Source organism: Mustela erminea, chromosome 11 (assembly GCF_009829155.1).
Source record: "Mustela erminea isolate mMusErm1 chromosome 11, mMusErm1.Pri, whole genome shotgun sequence".
In the NCBI taxonomy this organism is placed as follows: Eukaryota; Metazoa; Chordata; class Mammalia; order Carnivora; family Mustelidae; genus Mustela; species Mustela erminea.
In genome coordinates this window covers 18,207,117-18,229,453 of record NC_045624.1, presented here as the reverse complement: position 1 = coordinate 18,229,453, position 22,337 = coordinate 18,207,117, and the positions used below count along the sequence as shown (strand labels likewise).

The 22,337-nt window shown below is 49.9% G+C and overlaps 1 protein-coding gene across 1 annotated transcript; it reads right to left on the bottom strand.

The window, feature by feature from the left end:
* Positions 1-241: 241 nt before the first annotated feature.
* AKR1B1 (aldo-keto reductase family 1 member B) lies at positions 242-15,404 on the bottom strand. Its single transcript, XM_032305234.1, has 10 exons — positions 15,234-15,404; positions 7,241-7,408; positions 6,491-6,607; positions 5,707-5,784; positions 5,296-5,418; positions 4,724-4,830; positions 4,330-4,411; positions 3,705-3,788; positions 2,747-2,829; positions 242-650 (listed from the first exon to the last, which is right to left on the bottom strand). Exons 1-10 carry the CDS (start codon positions 15,333-15,335, stop codon positions 608-610), a joined length of 987 nt encoding a protein of 328 aa, XP_032161125.1. The 5' UTR covers positions 15,336-15,404; the 3' UTR covers positions 242-607.
* Between the last annotated feature and the right edge of the window lie 6,933 nt (positions 15,405-22,337).

Genomic DNA, 22,337 nt, shown 5'->3' with positions numbered 1-22,337 from the left:
TCCCTAGCATTAAAGGCTCCCCGGGTGACTCAAGTGTGCACCCAGGTAAGACCAACCTCCCTAAAGCTAAAGGAGCAAGGTACTGGGGTGAGGCGTCCCCGACTAGAAGGAAAGCTGTCAGGTACTCCTTCGTGTCGCTCAGCTGAGTAGCTGCTTTACAGTCACAGAGGGGATGAAGGCTGAGTGAGACAGAGGGTGCTACACTGTTTCGATAAATCAAAGTAAAACAAACAGCAACAAGTTCACAAAAGGACTTTTTATTTGAGGCAAGAAGTCTGGATGAAAAGATTACAACAGTTCCCGGCAGCCGAAATCCAGTTGTTAGTGGCACCATTTCAACTTTGTAGATTCAACTTAGTCAGGAAAGAGTCCTAAGGTCCTACTTTCCCAGCTGGACAGGAAGAAGGGCAAAGAGAACTGGAAGAAGCTTCTAACCTACTGATACTGCTCTTTAGACCCGACACCGAGCGGGCCAAGCCCTCACTGGCCTGGCCGCAGGTCGCTGACCCACGAGGAAAGGCAGAGGCCACACTACACTACATACAGGGAAAGTGACCCGGGGAACACAGCGGCAGGTCACCTGGAGTGGGAAGAGGCACCGAGAACTTCAAAACTCCGTGTTGAAGGGATAGTCCTTGTGGGAGGCACAGCTGTCGGGAGAAAAGGAGGAACACATTAGCTTTACAAGGGAAGGGATTGTATTTCTACCCGTAAGAGATGACCAAAAGCAATGGTGAGGGTCTCATTATAGGTAGAAATACAGGCCTCAGAGACGAGCCAGTGTCCAGACTGCAGGTCATGGGTCTGTGCTGGGGACCCCCACAGCCCCCTCCAGGCTCCTCTACCATGGGCTGTCATCAGTTGGCACCTGTGTGACAGACCGCACCCCACCCACCCCCCGCCGTGTGCCCAGCATCGTGCCTGAGGCAAGCGGGGCACCAAGACACAGTTCCTGCTTCTGGTCACTCAGGCTAACTGGCAGGACCAGAGCATCCCATAGTCCGAAACAGTAAGAGGGTGACCAGAGAGGGGTCAGGAGTCTGCATGTGACAGAGCCAGTGCTCTGAGGACACAGAAGCTGCCTGGGGTCGGTGGGAGCTGAAGGGAGCCCCACAGAGCAGTGCAGAGGGGACACAGGAGACAGAGGGGAGGAGAGAGGCGGGTGAGTATGTATGAACATGGCCAATGGCTCGTGCTGGAACAAGTTCTGGCACTCACAACGGAAAGGCTGGCTGGGCATAGTGGGAATGGCCCAGGGAGAACCCAGCACAGGGCCCAGAACGCTCCAAGACTTGGAGTCATTCAAAACATCTCCACAGTCTGCCCCTTTTTTGGCCTCCCATCAAGCCTGACTAACAGGACCCTGCCCTCGGTAACAGAGGCTCACTAGAGCGGTAACTGCCAAAATGAGGCAATGGACGTGTACGGCCAGTGAGAAAGCGGCCTAGGCGAGCTGGGAATGTGGGAGCCAGCCTCTCCCTCCCTACTCCAGCCCCAACCTGTCCCACTGAAGCATCAGCAGCCCCCAGACTCATCCGACAGCTATTTCTGAAGTGGCACTGGGGAGCGGAGGGAGTAAGTATAAGTGAAAAGGGACAGTCAGAAAACCACTGCGGTCTGTCAGCCCGGAGAGCTCCAATACGCTGTGTCAGCAGTGGGAAGTGAATGAATGGTACTGAGACTCTCACAGGAGAACAGACATCACCTGCTGAATGATTCACTTTTCTCTCCCTCACCCACTTGGTTCAAAAAGGATCTTAGTGCCTAAAGGTTAAGCATTAACACAACCAGGGACATCAGAAATAGCCTGGTGTGCCAGTGCCAGTGCCATGCCGTTAGTGGCCTGTGATGTCTGTAATGGCCACGTGCTCACAGGCACAGTCACACCCAGAGTCTTGCCCAGGACGCAGAGCCAGCGGACAGGTGCGGGGGTGCGGGGGCCACCAGCGCTGCCAACAGCACGGAGAGGGAGCAGAGGCAGGAGAGAGGAGGTTGGCACGCGACCCCACACCTCAGGGCAAGGCCAAGTCTTGCTCAGAGGACTAACTGCTGGGAAATGGGGAAGTAAGGAGGCCGTACACATAGTGTGAAAGGAAGCTCTTGGTCCCCACTGTAGAACGGAGGTTTCTTCTTACAACGCAGAGAGAACGAGTTTTAAACTTTGGTTACTGTACTGTAGGAGAAGAGGGGGTGGGGGGGTGGGGGAGAGAGACACAACAACCTTCCTTGTCACCTCCCTCAGTTTCCACACTACAAATCGCAGGGAACACAAGAAGCCAGCGAATTCGCAGCTGAAGGGCTCTGGGTGACCATCAGTCAGGGAGGGGTCGAGAGGTTGCCTCAGCCTCAAGCACCACAGTCTTCCTACCGAACCCCTCTGATTACGTCAGTATGAGGTAAGAGTCACATGCGAATTCTCCCAGGAAGGTGGACCAGGAGCCCCATGGATCACCTGGTTTCAGAAAAGCCGCTAAGATTTGAAAATTAATGCTGAAATGTGGAGTTGCTGCAGGTTAGGCCAACAGTGCCCCTGGGGTGGGAGGAGAGATCTAGAACCATCAGTTGGCATTTTCCCCTTGGCTGTGTGCAGTTCGGCGGACATGGGTTCAAGCGTCTCCCACTGTGCACGGGTGAGACAGCAAGGCGACATGCGCCAGTGGGAACCACTGCTAACGGGATGCGGACCTCACGGCCTCCGGGAGCTTTCCTCGTGCTGCGGCCTTAGCTCCCCTCCCCGCACACTCACCTCACCAAGGCACACACGCGCCAGTTCCGGTTGTAGCTGAGCAAGGTGGTCATATCCTCGCTGCTCAGTTCGAAGTCAAAGACCTAAAAGAAAAAAAAGAAAATCCAGTAAATTCTTCAAATAAAGGTCAAACCCAGAATACAAAGTATCCAAACAGCTCCGGGCTCAGCCGCTGAGGAGAGGCTGCCCCAAGTGGGGAGGGCGGGAAGACAAGGGTCCACGGAACGGAAGCGCAGTTTCTTCACAGAAGGCCCACAGGCTGCCGGGATCCTGCCCGGAACGAGGCAGGCCCTCCCCTCCAGAGCCTCCAAGTAAAATGGGACTTTTTAGTTCATTTTGTGACTGTCACAATCACAAAAGTGTTGAGCATTTCTGTGACGAGCACAGGTGGGAAGAAAATGACAGACCACAAGCGTCTCCGCTTCCATTTACACTGAAGCGAAGGAAAGAGGTCACGCAACAACTCCCACACAAGGACCGATCGGCAGCACGCTGGAGGGAGACGCTACACGACCCTCACAGGGGCCAGAGAAATTGAGAACGAAGTCCGGCTGGGGGCTGAAGGGTGCTGTCAGAGGCGGTACCTGAGATGGGCCTAAGCAGCCCCTCACAGACAGAGGACAAGAAAGGTCCGTCAGGAGGGGAACCATTCCCATGAGGGCTGCGGGCTGCCGGGGAAGAACTCAGCCGTCGGGGGGCCAGCAGCCGGTGAGCCCGGGAGGGGCAGTGCACGTGGGGACAGGGAAGGCCCTCATGTCAGAATGTGCAGAAAGCAAGCCTGCTGGACACTCGCTGGTGACCTCTGTGGGCAAATATGCTCACCTGCTGTCTCCACCTGCTGGCTCTCTGAGAGGTGACAGGATGGTGGGGGTCCTACATGGGACAGCCCAGGCATGAGAGAAGAGGCCCTCTGTCCTGCTCTGCTGTAAAAACCCTGGCCAAGCAGCCAGGATCTTACCTGAAAGTTCTCAGCAATGCGTTCAGGTGTCACAGACTTGGGGATCACCACCAAATTCCTCTGAATGGGGAACCGGATCAGAATCTGTGAACAGAGGGGCCGAGTGTGTACGTACACCAATAGCCTATGTTATCATGTCACTCAGTCTCATCTTCATCTACATCCACTGCCCAAAGATGGAAATTCCAGAAGGTCACATGTAAGGAAACGGAGGCTCAGAGAGGTCAGGGTCTCCCCGAGTCACGCCATGCGCTGCTGTGTCTCCCAGGTGTCCTGGTCACAAGGAGGAAGCCATCCTACCACTTGGGAGAAAAAGAACATTTCCCAGGCGGCTGAACTGAGGGCTCTCCTGTGAGCAGGGAGAGGAGCTTCCCACATTCGTCAGCAAATGCGGACCCCGGGGCGGCCTGTGGAGGTAGGAGGCCGGTGCCCCCGTCCCCACCACGTGGGCATCTTCTGGTGTCCTAGTCTATGTGGCCCCGTCTACCACCTGCTCCACGACCTCAAGCCGCACTTCCAGGAAGGGCTTGGCTGGGTTTGGTCACCTCTCCCTTCCCACTGAAGGGGACCACTACGAATGCAGAGAGTTCAGGAAACAGTCACAGGCGTGTGGAGAGGGCGGTACCTGCGCTGTGGTTTTATTGTGCTTGGCTGCGATAGCTTTGATCCTGGGATCCTCCAACAGGGAAGGGTCCTCAGGCTTGGCCCTGCAGACAGAAAGACGGCCTGTGTGAGCGCCCAGCCTCACTTCCACTCGGGGACAGCCCGTGGCTCTAACTCCTATCGGCCTGTGAGGGCAGCCCACCAGTCTCCTCCTGATTTGAAGCTCAGGTACAAACTCCCAATCCTTGGGAAAAAGAACGGCCATCTTGTTACTAGAAAGAACAACCAGGAAACCCAATGAAAGGCTCCTGGGTAGGTCTGAAAAGTGGCGCCAGAAGCACTTCCCTTGATGCTCAATTTTTCTTTCTAGTCATCTCCAACCTTCACCGATGGACATGATCCAGTGGGAACCTCACCAAGGCCTGTCAGGAGAGCCGAGGGGACTGTAGGCCGTCACCACAATGCCCTTGGACTGGCAGTACTGGATTAACTTCTCCTGGGTGAGGTACGGGTGGCACTCAATCTGCAGATGCAAACAGAGGGCTGGGGGTAGCATGTGGGCACAGTTGTGGGGACATACAGGAAGCACCCCTCCCCAACAGAAAATGATGTATAGCCAACGTCTGAGCTCCCAGATACGTGGAACAACAATCCCTGTTTCCCAGCAAGTGTCTTCGATATGAATAACAATAATGTTGTTATCATGGACTGTGGCCATGGGCCCTAAGGGTTTGTTCTGGCTTTGGCCAATTTATCAACTGTGATGGGCCCCAAGCGGATAATCCTGGAGAGCCTGAGTCATCACAAGCCAGGCTCACACCCTGTCTCTCCTGCAAGTGCGGCTCCCAGATGGGTCATCATCATTCTCCGTCCCAAATTGGGACCCGCCTCCTGGCTGCTCCCTGGGGGACACAGACCGGAAGGGACTGCCAGGTTCAGAGAGTAACTGAACAGCCTCCCACACACACCTCCCCTCCACCATCTTTACCTGGTTAACAGCCGGCTTGTATTTTAAGCCAGGTTTGTTTAAGATCTTCTCGACTTGGAGATGATTGAAATTGGAGACTCCAATAGCTTTCACCAGCCCTTCCTCCACCAGCTCTTCCATGGCCTACCAACGAAAGAGGGGCTGCTTGCTTCTGACATGTGCCGCACAGGACAGGAATGAGAAAAGCAGCTCTGACTCTAATCAGTTTAACGGGCCCTGCCCTTACTAACCAGCACTGGCAAACTAGCCAAGAGACACCAAAACAAAAGCCCGGCTGGCTTTAAGAAGACAGGAAGAGCAAAAATGGTGACCAAACACCAAAATGCAGGGGAAGACACAGCACAGCGGATCACTCACAGGACAAAGAGATACCAGCAAGGAGGGAGAAGACCGAGTCTGCAACTGCCTTACCTCCCACGTGTCCACAAAATTGGTGTCGCTGGGAATCACTTTGCCTTCCCCATCCAGCGGGAAATACTCCTTCCCATGCTGTTGTTACAAGAGTACATGGTCAATGACAGCCCTTTGCAGACCTGGTTCTTTAAAAGCAAAGTTCTAAAAAAAAAAATGACTCTTAACTACCATAGCTAAGCTTTCAGAAAATCATCAAGGGCAAACCCACAGGCCAGTATGAAAAGTTAACAGGCAGAAAATTCCTGAGGCCCCCAGACCCTGTTCCTTTCAGTTGGGTTACAGCAGACTGTCCGATGGAACCAGCACAACACAACAGGGCTAGAGGACAAAAACCACATGCCTTCACTCTGGCTGACAAAGCAGAAAACGGCGCCCGTGGCTAGAAAGAACTCATAACGCGAGTGTGTTTGGTGCAGAGACTCGGGCTTCCACGGGATGGGGCCTCTGTGCGGAACGCCGGACCGTACCCACACACGGAGGCAGAAGATGACAGCCAAGGAGGTCTTCGGCCCACGTACAGAATGTCCCCTGACCCATGTGCGTGGCCACAGTTTGAAACGGTACCACCGGCAAATGACACAGCACAGTGCTCCTCCAACTCGGTAACGTTCAGCCGGTCGCCCATGGTTTGGATTCAGCAGGCGCTGGGGGTTGGGGGCTGAGAGCTCCCAGGACAGTGGCCGGGCCAGTAAGGACTCACAGAGAGCATGTGCCCACCTGCACCCTAAAGCGGGAGGGCCTACCACAGCCCGGGCTGCACGGAGCGACAACGGCCGCCTACCTTGAAGCCCGTCGGCCAGTGAATGAGGTAGAGGTCCAGGTAGTCCAGCTTCAGGTCGCTGAGCGTCTTCTGGCAGGCACCCTTCACCATGCTCTTCTCGTGGAACGTGCACCACAGCTGAGGGCGGCGAGAGAGCACATCTCAGCCGGCAGCCGGCAGCCAGACGGCCCCAAGACACCACCCACCCCCTCTCACTGGGACGCTGTAAACGGGGATGAGGGAGTTTCCACTGCACACCATGGACCCGAATCTTCCAAAGGAAGGCAGGATCATCGGGTCAGGGAAACCTGTCAGAGGGACCAAACTGAAGGCCTAATGAGAATGGACAGGTCAGGAAGGCCCGGGCCCTAAACATGAGCTCCTACGGCCATTTTCCTACAGGACTGTGTCTGTGGGGTCAGCCTCACCCTCCCACCCAGGGTTCCTCTGGGCACCGACAGCCTCCAGGTGAAAGACGGCGGCCATCCGTAGAGACCCAGCCTCCAGACGGAAACCAAGTTCTGTCCTCAAAGAGATCTCCCTGAAGAGGGAGCACCAACCCACAATCTAAGCCTCACCGACAAGAGGCTCTAACCAATGGCTCTACACGGAATGACTACCCAAGAGACAGTGGACCGGTGAGCTCTGGAACCCTCTATGGCCCGTAGTCAACTCATTTCCCCAGAGGATGGTCTCGGCTCCTGCACCCACGTTGGCCTCGGACAAACAGGAGAGAGAGGCCCATGGCCCAGGCTCCCCTGCAGGGCGCACCTTGCTGACGATGAAGAGGTCCTCACGCTTCACCACCTGCTCCTTGAGCTTCTCCTGGAGGGCCAGCCCCACCTCGTTCTCGTTCTGGTACACATGAGCGCAGTCAATGTGTCGGTAGCCAAGGTCAATCGCCGTCTTCACAGCCTCGGTCACTTTGCCTGGAGGGGACTGAACAGAAAGGGACCGGAAGGCACGGAGTTCAAATCAACAACGAAGCAACCCAGGAAGAAAGAAGGGCGGCGTGAGCCTCCCGCTGAAGCTCCCGCCCCTTTCCCACGGCTGCGGATGGCCAGAGGCTCCCCAGCGGCTCCCCCAGAGCTTCCATAGGCTCTCGGGGGGTGGGGGCATGCGACCCAGATGAAAGGCCATAAGACTTGACCTGAGCATCCTCAGACCACTTCGCCGCAGCCCACCCTAAAAACAGGTGCCAGAGCTGTCTCCCTGGTTCCTCTACATCTATAGATTTACAAATTACCGTATAAAAACAAAACAAACAAAAAACACCCTATCTGAATCATTTAGGTTCCCAAGACAATAAGGGGTGCCATTTCCTTCAAATAGCTCAGAGTAGTTCAATAACTGCTGTAGATATTCACCCAATGCCCATTTGGCTTCTGAGCTGTCACTGAACACCCATGCTTTACTCTCTCCTTCTGGGTGTGGAGGCGGACAGTGGCAATCCCTCGTTTTTCAGTTTTGGGAGATGATCGTGAAGTCAAGAACGTTACTGATACGGACTCAAAGACAGGTGCTTTCTTTGCAACCACGTGAGAACCTGCTCTAAGAGGCAGGGGTGGGAGACGGCCCCTCTGGGATGCCCGCAGGCAGAAGGGAGCTGGGAGGAGAGGGGAAACGGGCTTCGGTAATGTCCGGGCAAAGCTGCAGAGACTGATGAGCTGTGCGAGTCCAGGCCCCGCAGCCACCTCCGTGACCCGGACGGGGCAGAGCTGGGCGCTCGGGGAGGAGGCGACCCCTCCACAGCCTTCAAGCTCCGCCAGCACCCAGACTGACCGCATGGACACTTACTCCATCTCCTCACTGATCCTATGCAGACCGGAGAGGCGAAAAATACACACATGTGCAGCCGACTGTAGAACGAACACAGAGCATTCCTCCAGAGAGCTGGGGGAGAAGGGAATGAAGAGGAAAACTCCCCAGGGCGATGAGCAGCTGAACAGACATTGGCTGTTCTGACATCAGCTGTTGTTAACACGCCCAGTCGGGGGTGGGGGGTGGGGGGAAGTAGATTATCAATCAGTGGGAACAAGTGTATGGGGAGCCTGCTGGCCCTCTGAGCTTGTTCACCCCCAAGGAGGGAGCAGGGGGCAGGTTGCTAAGCTCAGGCGTAAGAGAGGATACATCTCCAGATGACTGACCTCCTTTTTCCCTAGAGGACCGAGGAAGCTACAAGAGCAGCCTTCCCCACCACTCAAGAGTCAAGGGACGGGGCAGGGGGCGGGCATACTCCCCAGGCCCAGCCTGGCCACACGTTGCATCTGTCACAGCAAATGGTGCAAAGGCAGTGGCATGACCCAAACCAGGCCCGTGAGACTCAGTCTCTGGAACTACCCAGACAAGCTCCCATTCTGCTGGGGTCACGGTGCTAGGGGAATGGAGCCAGGAGCTACTTGAAGAGAGCGGGGCTGAGAGACAGGAGGGTCAAGAGAGACTGCTCCTGGCAACATCACACAGCCTGACATCACACAGCCTCCATGCTAGTATGCCCCAGGGCGTCCTGTGGCCCTTGAATCCCCACCTCAGACATACTTCTCATTCTGCCCAACGAGGAGTTGGTTATTCAGCTCCTTGGAACCAGAAAGTGTAAACTAGCATCATCAAGGCTGCCAAAAGAGTGGCACAAAACTGAAAAAAAGTTCATGCTATGTTTTCAGAGAAGCCACGGGCAGAGATGACCAAGAGATCAGCTCAGGTCACGTGCTGGGACGCCGGCCACGCTGCTTTCCAAGGGTAAAGAAAAGCACATGCAAGGACTGTCGGGCATTTTATAAATTCAATGTGCAGGAGTTGTAGCAATTTGTGACAAGACTCCTGAGAATGGGAGCTGTGTGCCAGCCTCCCTTTTTGGGGGGAACGTTTTGCAGCCACGGGGAAGGCCACAATGGGCCACGTGCTCTGCCACCGGGGGACTGATGGCCGTCCCCTGGGCTGACCCTGGAACAGACGTCCTGGTTACCAGAAGGCTCGTGCCGGGGCAGATCATGTCACCGAATGGAAAGAGACGAGTAGGGTATCTGGCCCATACGGGCTCAAAATGAAAATACGGACTCATTTCTACCAGTCTTCAATACATTAATATACATTAATACGGTGAATCTATCCCAAGCCCAGCAGACGCTATTATCTCTGCAGCGAGGGAAAGTAAGGCAAGGAGAGGGGAGGCAAGGGGCCCATGATCACACAGTCAGTCAAAGATGTCAGGACTCCAACCGCAGAAGGACCTTAGAGCCATGCTCTGCCTAGAGATCGGACCCCCCCGTGTGGGCCCTAAGAGGCACAAGACACTGGTCAGTGAAAGGATAAGTGTCCTGGGCTTGGAAAGATCATCCTCTGGAATGAGAATGTACCAGAGTCCGGGAATTATACTACTAATCATCTCAACCTGACCCTTCCCAGAAAGACACTACACAAACTTCTCTTACCACTAACGAATCAGCCAATTTAAGTCATGGTGAAAAATGACACAATAAACTTGGCAATGCTAGTACATGATTACACCGTCTCTCCATTTCAGGTCTGTATTTATGAATGCAAACACGGGGAGTGGTCCAAACTAAAACTTTAAAAAGAAAATAAATCATGAAGGTGTATTTCCATACATTTCACAGGAAATCTACAGAAAACGATTATAGGAAACATTCAAATTACAGATGACCCAACTGTACAAGTCCTACAGACTAAATCATGTTTTGACTCGATTCTGCCAATAATCTGCCCTGTGACTTGGGCAAATCCATGCATGCTCAACTCTCTTGGACCTTCGAGCTCCAGAGAGCACTGGCTCAGACAGCAACCTGACAACAGTCTGTGCTGACACCATCGAGAACTCTCGGCCCCCAAGGCCCCCACCATCTCCACAAGATAGACCTCCTTATCTCCTCTATGGCAGCCAGCTAATACCAACTCAGAGCATATTAGTGGCCGCCCCTTTAGACACACACACTTTTAAAACCTAATCATCTTCCCCTTTACATGTAGCTCTTGCCTGTTACCTGTTACTGTAAAATACTAACCCTCCCTCTATTCCCTCTGCAAGGTTCGACCAGGTTATAAAATGGCATCAATGGTAATAAAACAAAAGTATTTCAGAGCTGAATCCCTTGTAGAATTAATCATTGGGATTTCTGGAAACAGGGGACTGTGTTCTATATGATTTTTTTTTTTTTCTCTAGTTAGCAGGTATTATGTTGCAATGGGGGGAAGGGGGCATGGGACCAAAGGAAACTTTACCTTGGGGAAAAAAAAAATTCCTGGGCAAGATGTATGAGAACAGTGTGCCAAGGATAATCTTAGAGTAAGGAGTAGGAAACCATAACTTCTGATGTGAATTTAGATTTAATAAAGAAACACGGTCATCAACCTCTAAAGTCTTTAAAAGTACCATGATCACAGAAAAGCTGTCCCCACAAACATTATTTAACCTCTTCCAATTAAATCAGCTTTTCTTTAGAGAAACTTAACCTTCGTCTAAGAGAAACTCATTTTTCATTATTAGGTTTGTTTACATACAAGTGGTCTTACAATATAATTTTCTATTTTAAGTGTTTAAGTCATTTCAACCAGAAGCAAGTGTAACAGGCATTAGGGACTTCTTAAAAATGTATTCCAACTTCTGATTAATTCACTTAGAATCTTTTGAAAGAGAAGCTGGCAAACTTTCTCTGTAAGATGCCAAACAGGAAATACTTGAGGCTTTGTGGGCTCAACGGTGGGTCGCACCTGCCCCACTCTGTCACTGCAGCACAGTAGTCATAAGTAACGAGTACACGTGAGGTGTGTTCTAATAAAACTTTATTTACAAAAATGGTCTGTGGCTTGTAGTTTACCAAGCCCTTCCCATGCCAGAAGGGCATACAAAGAAATGGGGATTAGGCAAGAGGCCCAGGCTTGATTTGTCCCAACTATCATTCACAAATAAAAATTCTGGTGTCTAATTCAGTATCATGATAACAAACAGTGAGGTCTTCTGATAGTGAACATGGGTATTTTGGTGACCAAAATCAGTTAATGCCTGTTCTGTGTTAACCAGCGGACAACACAGTCTCAATCAACTTCAGGGAAATCTGAGCAAACTGGCTTCCTCACTCTGTAGGGCACTCAACACTCCCACTCAGCACAAATGGGAGACTGGGGATTTGGTGGTTTGTGTAAACAAGGCTTAAAGTCTGCTGTACTCCTAAGGCTCCAACAGACCAAGCATGAGGGACAGTCCAGAGAAGAATCCATGCTACCTCTTGTGTCCAATCTACAGTCAACAGAAAGTGCGTTTTCAATGTCTGGGGCAGATAAACCAACCTCATGATCAGTCCGTCTACCTCATCTTACAGCCCCGTACAAATGATAAGGTGCTGAATACCTTTTAGTTGCGTTATCACATGAAAACAGTTAATCTGGCTACTATTTGGCATCAAAGCTCATAATCAGGCTTGGCAACAAACACACCAACTAATAAAACCTGAATCAATCTCTACAAATTCTCCACTTGGTTGAGATGGCAATGGACTGGGACTGGCCCTGCTTGGGGAAGACTTACTTAAAATAAATATCTTTGATCTTGAAGAGGGACGAGGTTGAGGCCCGCAGGGAAAGGAAGCCCGTGAGCAGTAAAACCGTTACTGTCTCAACTCCAATGCCAGCACCTCTCCCCAAACCTGGGATCCTGGGGCCCTTATAAACCTGTGACAGATAATCTTTCTCAGCACATTATTTTCTACCTCGTGTGTTCTTCAAGGGGGAGCTATCATCCCTAAAGAGGCAAAAACTGGGTCAGTGGGGACAAAAAAACCCAAATAAATCTTAGCTTACAAAACAGTTTGTGGCCCTCTGCAGGGCTTCAGGACATGAACAGATGTACAGTCGATTTCTGATGTTAATTTTTTAAATGGGGAGCAATTAGGGAAGAATGTCTCAGTGGTTCCTGCGTGGCGCAGGGATGGAGAACATGGGAAAGAGGTTAAGAACCGCGGTTGCACTCCACTCCGTTTGCAGCACCTGGGTGCGTTAAAATGATCAAACTACCAACAATTTTTCACAAGGTCAGAACACTTACTAGCAAGAGCATATCAGAAGAAATCTGTTTTAATGGCTTCCTGGCAAAACAGTGTTGGTGGGTTTACTTCCAGTCTAACAGGGAAGGCCAGCTTGCCGGGGAGAAACACTCCCTAAGCCACATGGGGTTGGAGGCAGAGATGTTCTCCCAACTGCCCGAAAGCCTCCCCTCCAAAGACAGAAGGGCAGATTTGAGGACCTTTGATGCAACAGCAGACCGGAGACCATTAGAGCCCAGCAAAGGGTCTGGACGGTACAACACAGATGCCAGGACAGGAAAGATCCTGGAGAACAAGCAACTGTACCCGCTTGCAGAGCCTCCCCGACTTCTCACAAAGATAAGCAAATGTTTCTTAGGTCACCCCTTCTTTTGTCCAGCATCTGTGAAAAAAATATGTACACACATACGGGGAAAGGGGGAATAGCTATGATCTATACTGTTATGCTTAAAAAAAAAAAAAAAAAAAAAAGATTCCACTCTAAGTCCATACTTGTGCTACTTGTTACGCTGTTACCTCCCCATCACACCTCAACACAATTCTGTACAAACCTCATCTCCTCACCTCCGCCATCATCCAAAGTTATCTTACTTCTTTCTATTAATTCAACACCTATCTACGTATTTCTCTGGGGGCCTACTATTTACCAGGCATTGTGAGAAATGCTGGAAATACTTGTGAACGAGACCAATGCTACCCTTGCCCTCAAAGAATGTAGTCTGCTAGAATGAATGACCTATGTATAGATTTTATAACGTTATTTTAAATGAATACGTGGCTTTTCAGGTCATTAAGTGTGCAAGTGCAGGATTTAAAACTCTCTATAGGGGGTACCTGGGTAGCTCAGTTGGTTAAGCATCCAACTCTTGATTTTGGCTCAGGTCGGGATTTCAGGGTCCTGAGAACAGGGTTTGCACTTGGCGGAGAGCCTGCTTAAGATTCTCTCTCCCTCTCCCCCCTCACCAACCCACTTGCATGTGTGCCCTCTCAGTAAAAAATTAAAAAATTGGGGCGCCCGGGTGGCTCAGTCAGTTAAGCGTCCGGTTCTTTGTTTCAGCTCAGATTATGATCTCAGGGTCTTGGGATGGAGCCCCGCATTGGGCTCTGAGCTCAACGGGGAGTCTGCTTGAGGATTCTTTCCCTCTTTCTCTGCCCCTGCTTGCATGCTCTCTAAATAAATAAATTTTTGAAAAAAATTAAAAGAATTTTAAACCTTTTTAAGAACTTTTATTCCTTATTTACCCTAGAACAGTAATTGTCAAACGATGAGCCAAGGTCAGGAACCAAATTTTTGAAAGCACAAAACAGAATAAAGTATTGGAATTCATCCCACCTAGTAAAGTAGTGTTTTGTGGATCTTTTGTTCCAGTTATATGCTTACATCTGTGCGTGCCTGCATCATTATACAAACAATAATTTACTATTGCCAAGAAAGTGTCTTTTCATATCCACTCCAAGATAATAACCCTCAACAGCTGAAATTTAACTCGGTATCATGGTCATAATTTGATTACACCCTTAGAGCCATCGCTGGACTTCTTGAAGGACACACAAATTACACACACTCTGATTACTCTGGCCAAGAAACAGACTTTGTGTGAAGCAATTCTATGACCCTTTTCTTATTTCCTGTATTTACTTATCTTCAGCCTTTAGAGTAGAGGTAAGCCCCACCCTCTATTCTAGATCAAACCATTTAACGGTGCCCTCAATCCTGTTGTCTCGGGTTTCCTTATCAGTGTGTGAATATCCAATGCCCAGGCCCACATTCAAAGTTCCTGGGAAAACCTGGGTCATAGCTGGAGAATGTTAATATACAATGCCCCAAAACTAACTTATACGGAGCTTTTATTTTAAAAACACCGGGTTTTGTCCCAGCGCCTATAATACCACCCTTCTGTGCTCCCTACTTTCCAGGTCATCAGGCTAGCCTTTTTATTCCTAGCCATTTCTTGGGGATGCTGCTGAAAGATTTCAGCGGTGTTAAGGTTTCCTCAGACAGTTTTAATACGAAACCGGGGCACAGTTTTCTCTGGGCGGTCACCATCGGTGACCAGATTCTCTGCGAAGGTCTGCCCCGCATACGACAACCGCCCCCCAAACCCCCTCAACCCCGGCTACAAGAGGTCAGCGTCGCGTGTTTGGGGACACGGAGATAGATGCATCCTGGGCCAACTCGCGGCAGTTAATTTAATTATCTGCAGTCTCCGGGCTTAATCTGAGTGCTTATTCCTGAGAGAGCAGAAACGGAAACCATTAAGAATAAAACTATTTAAAAAGAGAGACAAAGACGCAGGTGCCACAGGTGCGGTTCAGACGCGAAACGACGGCGATCCGCGGCGTCCCACACCCCTTTCGGCCCCATCAGCGCCCGGGCCCTCCCGGTTCCCGCCCCCGGGGCCCGAGCGCCGGGGCTCAGGAAACCCCCCTCTGTGGTTTTCCAGCCGGGACCGGATTCCAAGTGCAGCCTGGGGATCCCACCCACCCAGCGTCTACAGCAGCGGTCCCCCACCCGAGCCCCCGGGACGCCAGGCCGGTGCCCCCGCGGGGACCACCCCGTCCCTCCAGGGCCCGGCCAGCCCAAGTATGGCTCCTTGGGAGGCCGGGCGTCCTCGGCGGGGGCCGCTCTGGGTCACGGCGGGTCCCCACCGCCCCAGGCCGCGCTGAGCCCGAGAAGAGCCGTGGGGCGCACCCCCCAGGGCATGTACCTTCCAGGTGCCCAGCCCCACGATGGGCATCTTGGCGCCGGTGTACAGCACGAGGTGGCTGGCCATGACCGCTGAGCTCCGCAGACCCCCTCCGAAGACCATGCCGCTCGGCCCCGGCGCAGGCCTTTAAATAGCCCAAGAGGCCGGCAGAAAGGGCGGGTCCGATTGACGCGCGGCTGCGCAAAGGCGGCTTCTGATTGACCGGCCCGCGCCGAGGCGGGGGCGCCGCCGCCCTAGGGCTCCGCGAGGATGCGCCTTCCGCTGGGTCCTAGAGGGACCGGATTTCTACTGCGCCCTTGGCTGGCCCACGCCCCACGGGCGGCGGAGGTAGAGACCTCGCCAAGCAGTGGGGGGGGGGGGGGGGGGGGGGGGAACCGCAATGCTTCAGCGAAAGTATTAGACGTCCTATAAATAAGTAGACTGGGAAGGAGTTCAGGTTTCTTTTCTTTTTTTTTTTTTCAAAAGGGACCCCGAAGGATACATTTGTCTGTGACCCAGCCCCAGTCACGTTCCTGGAGAATAGGACCTATCCTATGTCCTCTCCTTGATCTGGAGGAATCCTACTGACTCCAAGTACAGGTTAGCAGCGCACTTTTCTTTTAGAAAGGTGCCTGTCAGACAAATGGCTTGCAGTATTGTTGCAGAACACATACTGGAGGCTGAAGTTTACAGCCTGTGTGTAGCCGCTTTAGGGCTATCTTGGCCACCCACCCTAGGTGCGAGTTTTGTCTGTAGCATTGAGTGGGGTTGAACAAGCCTTTCTCCAAAAGCCAGCATCTCTTGAGGTTAGGAATCCCGGATGAGCTTGGTCCAGAACCCACGGAAGACATTCGGTCTTCAGAAAATTTTTAAGACTATCAAAGCAAGTTTCGGTAATGTAAATTTACAAAACTCTCTAGAAGCGTGAATAGGCAGAGAAGAAAAGTTAACTTTAATATTGGAGTTTCAAGTATTTCAAATGAGGATGGGCTAAATAATAAACTGATCGCCCTTAATTATCAGGGAAGAAGACATTATTTTCCAAGAGACCCAAAAGAAAGTTGCTGGAAGAGCTTTGAAGACAGTTTTGGTTTCTTTTCAACAACTTCTCTCCCTGATCTCTGTCCTACCCCAAACCTGCTTTCTTTGCTCCATCACCCTCTGATCTTTCCTAATCATGCAAGATTGGGAATTACATCTGCAGGGCAATGACTCAGGAACCAGGCCTCACTGAACTCCTTTCTGGTGATTTTCCACTTGGTGACTTCTAAAAGGTGCCCCTGAGGAAAAATTTATACACAACCGACTTGCCCAGATACTTTTCCATTTGACTTTTATGAAAACCTGTTAATTGGCAGATTCTGATTCTACTTACCCTCAAACAATAGAATTTTAATTAGCACCTTCAGCTGGGAACTTGGTAATAAAACAGCGGTAGCCTGACACTCCTCATTCTTAAGATTTCTGTTCATAGAGGGCACCTGGGTGGCTCAGTGGGTTAAAGCCTCTGCCTTCGGCTCAGGTCATGATCTCAGGGTCCTGGGATCGAGCCCCACATCGGGCTCTCTGCTCAGCAGGGAGCCTGCTTCCCCCTCTCTCTCTGTCTGCCTCTCTGCCTACTTGTGATCTCTCTCTGTCAAATAAATGAATAAAATTTAAAAAAAAAAAAGATTTCTGTTCATAGAATATATCCAAAGGTTGCTGTCCAAAGGGCTATCCCTTGGGGAAATGTTAACACCATCAGTGACCAGGTTGGTGTACACAGAGGGGTCCTCTGTTAGGGACGTGCGCGCAGTATGAAGATCTGGCTGTTTCTCTGATGATCCAGGATGGAGCTGAGTGCCTAAAGGTATAGCTCCAGTTGTGACTTGCGAGTAGTCTGTGGGTTATGCAAATGTGAAAGTCATACCTGGGGACCTTTGATAGCAACAACAGTAAGATCACAGGCCCATACTGAGACTGCATGTCAACTTTGGAAAAATGCCATTGTGCATGTATCAGAATTACGCTTCGAAAAAACTTCAGTGGAATCCTTCCAAGAACGATTCCAGCTCTTCATATCAAGAGCAATAAGAATATTGATCTTCCGAACCAGTAATCCCATCACGAGAACCAGTAATCTCCTCCTGAAGGAATCCTGGCAAAAGCAATACGTTTGTGCACACGTACACACGGCCTCACCCTGATCCCGGATGAAAAGGGAAGTGAGTACCATTCAGATACCGCCTGGATGTGAGCACCTCCTTAAACTTGATACCTAGGGCACTTCACTTGCTGTGTGTGTGTGTGTGGGGTGTGTGTGTGTGTGTGTGTGTGTGTGTGTGACAGAGAGAGAGAGAGAGAGAGAGAGAGAGAGAAACAGTTCTAACCACATAAAGTAAAACTGTAAGTGTCCCGCTATGGCAATAGATGCGATATAGCCATTGGAAATGAAGATGATGAATAGAGAAAAGTGTACCTGAAATATTACAAAGGTGAAAGTAGAGAACAAAATTGTAAATATGGCCTCATTATAAGCATGAAGAAAACATGTGACATAAAGTTAGGAAGAAGCCAAAGGAAATGGGAATGCTGTTTTTCAGACTATCATTAATGAATTAAATGCGTTTTGCAACTACAACACATTTTCCTACTAACTGTCTGATTCCCATAGGATACAACTTAAACTCCTCAGCCTGGCATTCAAGGTCCTGTGAAATCTGGTAGAACTGCGAATATATGAAAAACCACGAAATCATATACTTCAATGGGGTGAATATTATGGCATGTGAATTATATCTCCATAAAGCTGTTATAAACAAATATATAAGGTCACGGGCAGTCTGTCCAACACAGGCCGGTGGGGTGAGGGGGCATCAGTAGGCTCTGCTTCACAGAGTCACTCAAGGTCCCAGGCTACAGGTTCTACCACATTTCTGTGGTTTCCCTGCTGTCCCAATCCAAATCTTCAGGCTCTGCCTCAGGGGCCAAAGAGCGCTGGAGAGTCTCAAAGCAGAGGAGAACAGAATGTAATAGAATACAGTAAGCACTGGAAGTTTCTTCTACAATGACAAACAACTATTGGGCCTTTATTATATATCAGGCACTGTCTTAGGCACTTTACATACATTATAGGAAGGTCTTGCTAGTCTATAAGCATTTTATGCACCAAATCACTTAATTTTCATAGTCACTCTTTGCAGTGGGTACTATTATTTTTTTTAAAAGATTTTATTTTATTTATTTGACAGACAGAGATTACAAGTATGCAGAGAGGCCGGCGGGGGTTGGGGGGAGCAGGCTTCCCACTGAGCAGGGAACCCAATGTGGGGCTCGATCCCAGGACCCTGGGATCACGACCTGAGCCGAAGGCAGAGGCTTTAACCCATTGAGCCACCCAGGCACCCCAGTGGGTACTATTATTAATTCGTTTTACATAGGAAACTGAGGCATTGAGAAGAGAGGTAAATTGCTAAGGTCTCATGGCAAATAAATGGCATAGTCAAGATTTAAACCCGAGGAGTTGGAGTATAGCACCCAAACTCTTAACCACTACACTGGTGGCTTTCAAATTATTTTACTGTGACTCATAGCTACACATACTGTACACATGTATGTAAATGAAACAGAAACAAAATATTGACGAAGTAATTCTCACCCTTATGATGTGTAGCATACTCTGCTATTACACATTCTGGTGCTTTTTTTTTTTTAATATTTTATTTATTCATTTGACAGGGAGAGAGCGCGCAAGCAGGGGGTGCGGGGTCAGAGGGAGAGGGAGATAGCAAGCTCCCTGCTAAGCAAGTCTGCTGCAGGGCTCTATCCCAGGACCCTGGGGTCATGACCTGAGTTGAAGACGCTTAACCGATCGAGCCACCCAGGTGCCCCATATCCTGGATTACTTTAGTGGTGCTTTCAATCATGATTCACTCCTGGTTGCACCATACATGATTTCATGACCTGCTAGTAGATTGTGGCTCGAGGTTTAGAAAACCTCTGCCCTCCACCTGTTCTATCTTGCCTACTCCTTATCTCAAGTGGCACAAAATAATGACAACCACGTACAAGGGACATGTCAGCTCCAGGAGAAATCCACAGCATGAGCTTTTCTACCATGCCCGCAAAACTTTCTTCTCACCTCTGCCCCCTTCATCCTTCTGCACCGTCTGCCAAGCAGTCCTAACTGTAGGATAAGAACTGAGACCAGTGCCTTGGTAGGTAGAAACCGGGAGAGGTAATGAGCCAAAAGAGGAAGTATGGAAGCTGTAAGAAAAGGACAGAGGTCTCAGCCCCTGCTGGGGAGAGGGATTGACCTTAAAACCTCAGGGACTGGGGCGCCTGGGTGGCTCAGTGGGTTAAAGCCTCTGCCTTCAGCTCAGGTCATGGTCCCAGGGTCCTGGGATCGAGCCCCGCATTGGGCTCTCTGCTCCGGGGGGAGCCTGCTTCTCTGCCTACTTGTGATCTCCGTCTGTCAAATAAATAAATTAAAAAAAAAAAAACAAACAAACAACCTCAGGGACTGGTCAACCGAAGAGCTGGTTCCAGGGTGTATTTATTCCTGTCTGTTTGCGAGCTGAAGTTTAGATGGCAAACATCATTGGGAGAATTGTCAACATTAACCTTCCCCATAGATACTGGAGAATGACAGCAACAACAACAACATCAAAAAGAGGAAGAAGAGGAGGAAATGGAAGAAGGAGAAGAAAAGGGGAGAGAAGCAGAAGAAGGAGAAAAGAAAGAAAAACATTTTTCACTTTTAGCACAGCTGATTAATACATTCTTGCAAATAATAATGTCCACTATTTTCTCCGTGCCTTCCATACTTAGGCATTTGAAACATGTTGCTTGACTTTATCCTTATAAACTCCTAGAAAAGACATGACCTTCTGTTGTTCCCATTTTTCAGACTGAAGAAACCAAGGTTTGGTAATATTCATTTGCCCAAGCCCAAGAAGTTAGTGAGTAGCCATTCTTTAAAAGGTTCGTATTTTGTTCATGATGGATTTTTCTTGCATTAAGTTAGATCTTTAAAATCCTGTATTAAGATAGAATTTTGTGTTTTGTTTGTTTGTTTTTCTTTTAGAGAGAACAGGAGCAGGGGAGGGGGTGTAGGGAGGGGTAGAGAAAATCCCAAGGAGGCTCCATGTGGGGCTGGATTGATCACAACCAGAGCTGAAGTCAAGAGTCAGATGTTTAATCCACTGAGCCACCCAGTGGCTGAGAACCTCTTGTACCTGTGGCTTCTCCTTCCCAAGTGAGGGGACTTAGGGTTCTAGGAGGCAAGAGGAGAGACGTGCATATACATCATTGTGAGGCAATAGACCTCGCAGTGAAAATAAATAAGTCTCCTGTACTCCAGTCTAGGAATAGGTTACTGGTGAGATGGAAGGCTCTCCTTATTGATTGGGGGTCCTGGTTTGGGTGGCAGTGGGGGTGGGTGGATGGCAGTGAAACCATGGAATTGCTAATGTAGGCTCTGGTATTATCAGGCAGCTCCCACAGCCACTGGTCATTCCCATCAGCATGGACTTGTATGAGGCCGTACATAACTTCTCGGTTGCCAGCTCCTGTTTCCTTCGTGTTGGCCCAATCCAGAGCTTTGCTGGGAGAATCTACTGGAAGAAAAGATCTCTATGTACAGACAAAGTGTGTGGGTTATTATCAAATTTGGCACCGGTATTCATTCGACAGATTCATTCATTTGTCCAACAAATACTTATGGAGTATTCGATTCGGCCATGTACTGTTTGAAGGCCTGGGATTACAGAGATAAAGAGAACAAAGTCTCTGACCACATAAAGCTTCCTTTTTAGAGGGAGAGATAGCTAGTAAACATACCTGAAAACAAGCCGATGCTATTTCTGGCCTGATAACGATAAGGGATATGAACAAAGGCAAACAGGGCAAAGATGAGTACCAGGTCGGAGCGGGAGCATGAGGCCTGTGCATACCCAGAGAGACACATTCCAGTAGGCAAGAAGAGTCCTGTAGGGACCTTGAGGGTAGAATGAGTTGGGTGGTGTCTGAATGGGACCTGGGGGTGGGGTGCGTGCAGGGGGCGTGGTGGGAGAAGCGGGGACATCTGCACGGGCAAAGCAGAGAGAGTGAGCAGGAGGTTCCTAGGAAATGAACTTGAAGCAGAAGTGGGAGAGGTAGGCATAGATCACACCTAGGACCTTAAACATAACAATTTGGTTTTATTCTGAACGTGATGAGAAGCCTTTGGAAGATTTTTAAGAGTGGAATGTCATGATCTGATGTACACTTTAGAAGATACAAGATGCATCCCCAAACTTAGGCAATAGTCAGAGCTTATAATGGGACCCTTGCTGTGTCTGCTGGCAACCTCATTATGGTCGTTGCGAGATGCAATAATTTGTCCTTCCTTTACTTGGTTGGAATGCCCCAGAATGCCCCAACCACCAGACCCTTCCAAATTTTACTGGTGGGGTACTGACTTATAGTAGAGTTCATCTCCCACCCTCTGGGAGGCATGTTTCTTTCCAAAGTCTCCAATGTGTTAGCCCTTTCTTGCTCAGAGAGTCCAATTAACATAATGTCATTGATGTAGTGGATCAATGTGGGTTATCCAGAAAGCCCAGATATTTTTTAACTATGACAAAGGACGAGACAGTTAACTTAGCCCTGCACACAACTGTAAACACGTACTCTTTTTTGTTCTGTCTGAAGGCAAATTGTCTCTGATCCTCTTTATTGATGAGAACAGAAAACATCGCCAGCAAACCGTAAATGCAAGGAGTGATTATTGGGATAGACCACGGACTCTAAGGGAGAGAAAGAGGAAATTGAGGCTGAGAAGCTGGTGACTGTCTAGGAAGGTGGTGATAAGACGGTGAAATGAGAGGAGGTTAGCGAATTAGGGGTCTCTATGGTGTCAAAGAATTGATGAAGTATGAATGTTAGAGGAAATAAGATGGGGTAAGAGGTCCCGGGCAGGATGCTAGAATTTGAGACTTAATGGGAGTAGAGGTATTGGTAATGGCAGAAAAGAGAAGAAAAGTTCCTAACAAGCAAGAGAGTTGATAAACAGATATCGGAAGCACGAAGAATTAGGAGGATGTTGTAAGTCACCCCGAATGATTACAGAGGGGGGTAGGGGCACGTCGTAATATGTCTGACCGT